Source organism: Pinus tabuliformis, chromosome 1_2 (genome assembly GCF_031772625.1).
Source record: "Pinus tabuliformis cultivar Carrire ecotype Pingquan chromosome 1_2, CPIR1, whole genome shotgun sequence".
In the NCBI taxonomy this organism is placed as follows: Eukaryota; Viridiplantae; Streptophyta; class Pinopsida; order Pinales; family Pinaceae; genus Pinus; species Pinus tabuliformis.
In genome coordinates this window covers 980172031-980182239 of record NC_142298.1, presented here as the reverse complement: position 1 = coordinate 980182239, position 10209 = coordinate 980172031, and the positions used below count along the sequence as shown (strand labels likewise).

Below are 10209 nucleotides of genomic sequence, written 5' to 3'. Positions count from 1 at the left end.
TTTCCTTTTGATGAGTATTTTTGGCTCTTTTAGAGTCTCTTGCCCTCTCTCTTCTATCTCTGGTTTTTCCAGGCCAAAACTCGTGGCTTCTCGGCTGCTCTCTTTTTTCGGGACTGGTTTTTTCAAAAAAGTTTAGTTCCCTGGATTTTCAGGTCCATCGGGGAATGTTTTTTAAGAAGGGACCTATTAGACTCTATGTCTTTTTTTAGCTACTCTTTATTTGATTATTCATCTTATTGTCGTTTCTACCTCATGCTAGTGTCATAAACCTTAATTATCTGACGAAGACTTGTCCTTATAAACCTGGACTTTTCTTGGAAAATGCGATTTTTATTTCTTGAGTCTTTGCCTTTCAGACTTCAACCTACATGATCCTGCAATTCCTATTCTTGAAAGCAATATTCCTTAAAAGAATGTTCAAAATTTGTCAGTTTCTATTTATGATTAAATCGTGGGGATATTTGCTTTGGTATTATCGCTATCCTATCTAAGTTAAGTGCGGGTCGTATACCATTTTCCTCTTTGGTCTTGATGGACCCTTTATCGGATTCATCAGCCACGTCAGCAATGATTCGTGCCACTATTATGGCTTAGGCTCAACATGGGATTGCCATTCCTTCTTCTGACTGGCAGTCCACGTCGGCAGAGGATTTTTCCCACCCCTTCTTCCCGAACTGTGAGATTGGTGTCGGCGATAAGCTGGAAAGGAAGTTTGAGTGGGAAGTCAGCCATCAGACTCCCGTGCAATAGGTTTTAAATCATGTCGACCCATCCATGAGACGTAAAAGTAAATCATTGCTTTGTAAAAACTATCCCGCCACCTTCAGCCATCAACCTTGACAGTGTCTTCCTTTTTGACCACATAACTAGTCTACAAGATAGAGCTTGGATTGGTCGATGGCATTTTCCTGACATGGATGATTGTCAGAGTAGAATATGGATGGGTCTATAGTGGAAACATATTCTGGGTTATGTTCCTCAAATTGCAAAACTCATGAAAGAATGGTATAGCTTTCACTTCATGTGTGCAGAAGATCTAGAAATCATCATCAAACATCCATGGGTTCATGGAAAAAGTTTCCCCACATTACACAATTGGTATATTGGCTTCAATCCTTTACGAAACACCCCCTCCAACAACCTGATATGGGTCAAGTCCCCGGGGCTCCCTATTGAAATTTGGTCTAAGGAAACCCTTTTTGAGATAGGTAATTCTATTGGAAAATGTGTTTATGTGGACCCAAAATGCCTCAGGGAGAAAGATAAATGCGTGGCATGGATTCTTATTGAAAAATAATACAGGGGCAGCTTTCCTGATCACATAGAATTAACATGGGGTAATTTATGCATTAATCAGAGGCTAGATTTTTGGAGGGTTCCCTTTAGATGTTTGGCATGCCACCGAACTGGTCATTTAATAAAAAATTGTCCGCATCATCATCGACATAATATTCATGGTAGGCGGAATCAGGTGAAATCAAAACCTTCATTCTTTGATAGAAAGAAGTGGTCTTCTTTCTCAGGGAAGTCTCATTTATCCTCTCCTAGTGGTAGTTCTCTGGCTATTTCTGATAGTCTTCCCATTGATAATATTCAAGCTGAAAAGGCTCCCTATAATCCATATCCCCTATTTAAGGATGATAATATGGGATTCCCCTCTAATATGGAATCTATTCCCCCTGGCAATTTACTGGAGAATTCAAGAAGGTCGACTTCCCCCATTTGTCAGAAGGTTTATAACTATTTATGTATGCACCCCCCTGAGCCTCTTTCTGATAGAGAAATTCCTTCCCCTATTCCCATTCCCCACCCCTTACACGATCTTCCTTTGGCCTCCCATGTAACATATATTCCATCTTCCTCCCCTTCCCCTAAACACAAATCTGATAAAGGGAAAGAGCCATGCATATCCGTAACCCCTCTTAACTCCCCTGTTTCCTCCCCTATCAATTCAGTGGGTAGTGACCTTGATTACCTTCTGAGTAAAAAATCTCTTGAACTTCGTCCACTTACGATTCACAAACCTGGGAAGTCGAAATCTCCTCATATCAGTCCAAACTCAGCAAAGAATATCACTGTTCGTAGGAAAAATAATAGGGGAAGCAGGCATTTCAAGGGTAGGATGGACTCATCTGGCAGTGCGATCCGTGAGCTTTCTCTTACTGAAGTTCCTATCATTGACAGTTCTGAAATCGGGTCTCTTAGAGCAAGCATGCCCAAGGATGGACCATCATGACTTGCATTTTTTAATGAATATCAGGGGTCTTGGGGCAGACCATAAATTCCTAGCCCTTAAAAACCTTTTTCACTTGGCTCATCCTAAAATTATCTTTATTCAGAAGACGATGCATAGCTCCACTAATTCTATTGCTTATTTCAGAAGAATGTATCCTACATGGCATATTGTTGCTTTGGAAGAAAATGGTCTGTTTGGTGGTCTGGCGGTTCTATGGGACCTGGACTGGATTAAAGCCAAGGCTTATAAATGTTTTGCTGGTATTCTCATCTTAGCTCTTTTTCGAGGAAATTCTGACCCTATTAATATATTGAATATTTATAGCCCACGCAAAGACAAACTTCCCTTTTGGGAAAAATTATTGTCATCCGAATTATTTGACATAAATTCCTTGATGATTACGGGGGACAAGGATATTACTCTAAATTCTGAAGAAGTTTGGGGAAATGGAAGGAGAAAAGACACACTTGCTGAAAGTATAAAAAATGAGATGATGTGCCGGAACCTTATTGATATATTCCCACCCCAGATGCAGCCTACTTGGGATAATGGTAGAATAGATGGGGCCTACATAGCTAAAAGATTAGATTGTTTTATATTGCATATGGGCATCATTGACCGTCTTGGTATGCCAAAGTCTTTCATTGAAAATTGCTTTATATCGGATCATAGGCCTATATCTCTTAGATGGAAGGAGCAGGGTATTAGGAAAGGATATCCATTCAAGTTTAACAGAACCTGGTTAGAGGATCCTGATTTTAATGATCTCATTAATAGATCCTGGAAAGTTTTGCCTCCTCTTGAATATTCATCTTCCACTATGTCTTTCATTGATAAACTATCTTCTATCAGAAAGATTGTCAAGGAATGGAAATATAAGAAAAGTCTGGAACACAAGAAGGATCTTCGGAATATTCAAAAGGAACTAGACAGATTATCTGGGGATTTTGCTGCACATTCACTTCCATTTCATCTGCGATGTTATATTAAAGATCTGGAGAGGAAAAAACAAAAGATTTTGGATTTGGAAGAAGCCTCATGGAGGCTGAAAAGCCGTGCCATTTGGCTTAAAGAAGGAGATAGGAACTCGAAATTTTTTCACAGATTTGCTAATTCTAGACGTGAAAAAACATTATTTGGAAGATAAATGATGGAAAAGGGGGCTTTCTTCACTCGTAGCAAGACATCTCTAATGAGGCGGTCAACTATTTTGAAAATCAATATAGAAGATCCAGTGATGGTAGGATTGAGCACATTAATTGGGGGATTTCCCTGTACCCTCAAATGTTTTATGCAATCCAAAATGAATCCCTTTTCCAGCAAGTTACAGAAGAGGAACTGTTGGGGGTCATGAAATCCTTTGAGAAAGACAAGAGTCCTGGCCCGGATGGGTGGACGATTGAATTTTTTATACATTTCTTTGACCTCATTAAATCAGACTTACTGGGGATGGTCAAGGAATCTCGATCTATAGGTAATATTCACTGGCTCATATCTTCCACTCTTATAGCTCTCATTCCGAAAGATCCAGATGCATCCTCCTTCTAGGAATTCAGGCCTATATCATTATGCAATTTTTCTTTTAAAATTATTTCCAAAATCATTTCTGGGAGAATTAAGGACACACTATCTAGATTCTTATCCAGGAACCAACATGGGTTTCTTAAAGGTAGGAATATTCTGGACGAAGAGGCTGAATTCTAAGGCGTTGATCTATCTTTTTTATATTTTCTTGAGCTAGTTTCATAATAGACAAACACATAACAACATTGCAAGGTGAAATAAATATAGAATGTGATAGAATTACTTCTAGTATAAACACAAGCATATTGCCAACAAGAATGTTGCAAAGAAAAAGAAATATATTGCATCCTAGCTTTCTTTCTATCAGAAACACATGGATATTGCCAATAAAAACATTGTGTGGTGAAAGAAATCTAGCACATACTAGAATTATTTTTAGCACGAACACATGCATATTTCCAAGAAAAACATTGCAAACCAAAAGAAATCTAGCACAAGCTAGATTTCATTCTAGCACAAACACAAGCATATTGTCATTAAAAATATTGCAAGGAAAAGGAAATGTAACACATGCTAGAATCCCTTCTATCTCATAGAAAAAGTTTTCCAACAAAAATATTGCATTGCAAGTAAATCTAGTGCATGCTAAATTTCCTTCTAGCAGAAACAAGAACACATTGTCAATAAAAACATTGCAATAATAATATTTCCTCGGACATCTCCATGCTTATGAAATTTGGTCTTTCCTTTTAGAGACAATCAGGTTTTAGTCCATGCCTACATAAACTATTGTTACAATATAACAAATGTTAAACCGTCAAATGATTAGAAGTCCCTTCATATGGAATATGTGGTATAAGAATGGGATACGGTACAAACATAAGCATGATGCCAACAATAACATTGCATTGTGAAAAAAAACATTCTATATTACCCTCTATCACAAACACAAGCACATTGCTAATAAAAACATTGCAAGGTGAAATAAATCTATCGTACGTTAAATTTCATTTTAGCATAAAAGCAAACACATAACAACATTGTAGGGCGAAATAAAGCTAGAATATGCTAGAATTACTTTTAGTAAAAATACAAACACGTTTCCAATAACAATATTGGAAAGAAAATTAAATGTTGCCCATGCTAGATTTATTTCTAGTACAGACACAAGCACATTCCCAATAACAACATTGTATGGGGAACGAAATTTAAGCATGCCACATATACTTCTAGAAAAAAAGAAAAACCCATATCAACATTGGTAGGTGAAAGAAATCTAACATGTACTAGATTTACTTCTAGCACAAACATGGGCATATTACCAATAACATCATTGTAAGGCAAAAGGAATCTAGCACCCACAAGATTTTCTACTAGAAAAAACAAGCACATTGCAAATAATAACATTGTAAGGTGAAATAAATCTAATGCGTGCTATATTTCATTCTATCATAAACACAAGAACTTAACAACATTGCAAGGTGTTAGAAATCTAGTATGTGCTAGATTTACTTCTATCACAAACACAAGCATACTATCAACAACAACACTGCAAGAAAAAAAGAAATCTAGTGCATGCTAAATTTGCTTCTAGCATAGACAGAGGCACATTGAAAAATAAAGACAATGCAAGGCGTTTGATTTACTTCTAGCACAAATAAATATATTGTCAAAAACAATATTGCATTGTGAAAAAAATAACACGTACTAGATTTCCTTCTAGTACAAATTCACAAACAAATTGCCAACCAAAATATTACTATACTCAACAAATCTAACATAGGCTAGATTTCCTCCTATCAAAAACACAAACACGTTGCAAATAATAGCATTACAAGGTGGAAGAAATATAATGCATACTAGATTTCCTTATAATGCAAACATAATCACATAACAACATTGTAGGGTGAGAAAAAGTTAGTTTGCATTATATTTACTTCTAACACAAACATATAAATATTTCCAATGACAACATTACAGGACAAAACAAATCTAGCACATGCTAGGTTTCATTTTAGCCCAAACAAAAACATGTTAGCAATAACAACATTGCAAGGTTAAAGAAAATCTAACATGTGTTAGATTTCCCTTTAGTAAAAACACAAGCATATAGCAAAATTGTAGAGTGAAAAATCTAGCAAGTGCCAGATTTATGTCTACCACAAATACAAGCATGTTTCCAAGAAAAACATTGTAGATTATAATAAATATAGCCTATGCTGAATTTTCTTCCAACACAAACATAAGCACATTTCAACTTGGAAGAAATATAATGCATGTTATATTTCCTTCTAGCACAAACACAAGCACATAACAACATTGTAGGACTAAAGAAGTCTAGTGCATGCTAGATTCATTTCTATCACAAACACAAGCACATTGCAAGCTGAAGGAAATATAACACATGCTAGATTCCTTCTAGCACAAGAATCACATTTCTAACACCAACATTGCACTGTGAAATAAATCTAGTGCATGCAATACTTCCTTCTAGCCCAAAGATAAGCACATCGCCAATAACAACATTGCAAGGTGAAATAAATCTAATGTGTGTTATATTTCCTTCTAGTATAAATACAAGTAGAAAAAAACATTTTAAGGTGAAATAATTCTAGTGCATGCTAGATTTACTTTTAGCACAAACACAACCATGTTGACAACAACAACATTACAGGGCAAGAAAATCTAGCGCATGCTATATTTCCTTCTAGCACAAACACAAGCACATTAAAGGATGAAATAAATCTAACCGATGCTAGATTTCTTTCTAGAACAAACACAAGAACATACCAACATTGTAGGGTTAAAGAAATATAGCAACACTAAGTTTACTTCTAGCAAAAACGGAAGCATATTTCCAATAAAAACATTGCAATAAAATAAATCTAGCATGTGCAAAATTTCCTTCTAACACAATCACATGCAAATTTCCAATAACAACATTGCAAGGTCAAATAATTCTAACATATTTCCTTCTAGCACAAACAACCAAATTTCCAACCAGAACATTGCATTGTGAAAGAAATCTAGTGCATGCTAAATTTCCTTCTAGCTCAAACACAAGCACATAAAAATAATGTAAGGTGAAAAAAATCTAGCATGTGTTATATTTAATTTTAGCAAAACACAAGCCTATTTCCAACAACAACATTATCAAGTAAACGAAATCTAACACATGCTAGATTTCATTTTATGATAAACACGAGTGAATTTCTAATAACAATATTGTAAGATGAAAGAAATCTAATGAGTGCTAGATTTCGTTTAGCACAAATAAGCACATAACAACATTATAGCTTCAAACAAATCTAGTGCTTGTTATACTTACTTCTAACAAAAACATAAGCATGTTTCCAACAACACTACAGGGAAAAAGAAATATAGAATGTGCTAGATTTTCATTTAGCACAACCACAAGCACATAACAAAATTGTAGGATTAAAGAAATTCAAAACATGTTATATTTAATTTTAACACAACCACAAGTATATTGCCAACAACAACATTTCAAGGTAAAATAATTTTAGCACAAGATAGATTTTCTTCTATCACAAATATAAACATCTTATCAATAACAACATTGCAAGGTATAATAAATCTAACGTATGCTAGATTTTCTTCTAGCACAAATACAAGAGCATAATAACATTACATGCTAAAGTAATTCTAGCACATGTTAGATTTACTTCTAGAATAAAAACACACATATTGTGAACAACAATATTATAGGCCAAAGGAAGTCTACCAAATGCTTGATTTTCCTTTATTAGAAATAGAAAAGAAATTCCCAATAACAAAATTTCAAGGTGAAAGAAATCTAACATATGCTAGATTTACGTTTAGCATAGACACAAACATATTACCAAAAAAAGTATTGCAAATAAAAAAAATTCTAGTGCATGCTACATTTTATTCTATCACAAACACAAATGCATTGCCAATCGTAACATTACAAGGTGAAGGAAATGTAACACATGGTAATCTATTTCTGGCACAAACAACCAAATTTCCAATAAGAACATCGCATTCTGGAAGAAATATAGCACAATCTAGGTTTCCTTTTAGCACAAACATAAGCACTATCAATAAGAATGTCACAAGGTGAAAAAATTTAACAAGTGCTAGTTTTTCTTCTAGCACAAACATAATCACATACCAACATTGCATCACAACAAAAATCAAGCACACGTTAGATTTATTTTTGCACAAACACAAACACGTTGCTGATAACACCATTTCAAGGTGAAGGAAATCTAACCCATGATATATTTTCCTATAGAAAAAACACAAGAAAATAAAAACATGGTAGGGTGAAAGAAATCTAGCTCGTGTTAGATTTACTTTTAACACAAACACAAGTATAATGCCAACACCAATATTGCAGGGAAAAAAAAAATCTACTATGTGCTAGATTTTATTCTATAATATATACAGGCACATTTTCAATAGAAACATTGCAAGGTCAAAGAAATCTAGCATGTGCTAGATTTACTTTTAGGAGAAAGACACACATATTTCCAACAACAAAGGTGCATGCCAAAGAAAACTTTCACCTATTAAATATTCTTTTAGCACAAACACAAACATATTGGCAATAATAGCATTACAAAGGGAAGGAAATATAATGTGTGCGACACTTCCTTTTAGCACAAACAACTAAGTTGCCAACTACAATATTGAATTGTGGAAAAAATATACTGCGTGCTAGGCTTCATTCTAGCACAAACACAAGCACACTATTAATAATGACATTTCAAGGTGAAAAAAATTTGATATTTGCTCACAAAAAAGAACATAAGAATGTTTCGAGGTGACATAAATATAACACATGCTATAGTTACATCTAGAACAAACACAAACATACCACCAACAGGTATACACCCAAAAAAGAAATGGAGAAATTCTAGATTCCCTTTTAGCTTAAACACAAGCACGTTGCTAATAACAATATTCAAGGTGAATGAAATATAACTTGTGTTAGATTTCATTCTAATATAAACAAAAGAACATGACAACATTTTATAGTGAAAGAAATCTAGTGTGCCAGATTTAATTCTGGCACAAACACAAGCTCGTTGCCAACAACAAAATTGTAGGGCAAAACAAATCTAGTTCATACTAGATTTTCTTCCAGCAAAAATACAAGCATATTGCAAGATGAAAGAATCTAAGGTGTGCTAGATTTATTTTTAGCACAAACACAAGTATATAACAACATTGTATGGTTAAAGAAATATGCCACATGCTAGATTTACTGCTAGACGAAACAAAAACATATTTCTAGCAAGAACATTACAAGGGAAAATAAATCTGGGGCAATCAAACACAAGCACATTGGAAACAACAACATTTCAAGATGAAAGAAATATAACATATGAAAGATTTGCTTCTAGCACAAATACAAGAACATAGCATTGCATGGTGAAAGAAATCTATCATTTGTTAGATTTACTTCTAATATCGCAAACAAAAGAATATTGCTAACAATAATATTGCAAGGCAAAGAAATTTACTGTGTGCTATATTTTCTTCTATAACAAAAGCACATTGTCAATAAAAACATTGCAAAGTGGAAGAAATCTAACTTGTTTTAGATTTACTTCTAGTACAAACAAAAGCATGTTGTGAAGAACAACATTGTAAGCCAAAAGAAATCTAGCACATGTTAGATTTACTTGTAGCAAAAACAAAAGGACGTTGCCAATAATAACATTGCATGATGAAGGGAATCTAACGTGTGCTAGGTTTTATTCAAGTGTAAATAACAAAATTGTCAATAACAACATTGGGTTTTGAAAGAAATCTAGCACATTCTAAATTTCCTTATAACATAAACACAAGCACATTATCAATAAAAAAGTTGCAAGTTCAAAGAAATCTAACACATGCTAAATTTGATTATAGCATAAACACAAGCACATAACAACATTGTTGGGTGAAAAAAATCTAGTGCGTGCTAGATTTAATTCTAGCACAAACACAAACACATTTCCAACAACAACATTGTAGGGAAAAAGAAATCTAGCACATGCTAGATTTCCTTCTAACACAAACATAGGGGCATTTCAAAAACAATATTGCAAAGTGACATAAATCTAGTGCATGCTAAATTTCCTTCTAGCGCAAACACAAACACATAAAAATATTGTAGAGTGAAAAAAAACTAATGTATGTTAGATTTACTTTTAGTGCAAAGACAAGCATGTTGCCAACAACAACAATGCAGGGAAAAATAAATATAGTGGATGCTAGATTTCCTTCTAGCACAAATGCAAGCACATCAAAACATTGTAGGCTTAAATAAATCTAATGCATGCTAATTTTACTTATAGCACAGACACAAACATATTACTAACAATAATATTACAGGATAAATGAAATTTAGCACCCGCTATATTTCATTTTAGTACAAACACATCCATGTTACTAACAACAATATTACAAGGTGA

General features: G+C 34.2%; 1 protein-coding gene across 1 annotated transcript; it reads left to right on the top strand.

Annotated features, from left to right (window-relative positions):
* The first annotated feature begins 2345 nt into the window (after nt 1–2345).
* Nucleotides 2346–3383, top strand: LOC149209285 (uncharacterized). The gene has a single exon (XM_089398563.1). It carries the CDS (start codon nt 2346–2348, stop codon nt 3381–3383), a length of 1038 nt encoding a protein of 345 aa, XP_089254689.1.
* Nucleotides 3384–10209: the final 6826 nt, after the last annotated feature.

Bases quoted from the DNA above. Each gene is read 5' to 3' on its own strand.
- LOC149209285 (XM_089398563.1), top strand. From the start codon at position 2,346: ATGCATAGCTCCACTAATTCTATTGCTTATTTCAGAAGAATGTATCCT.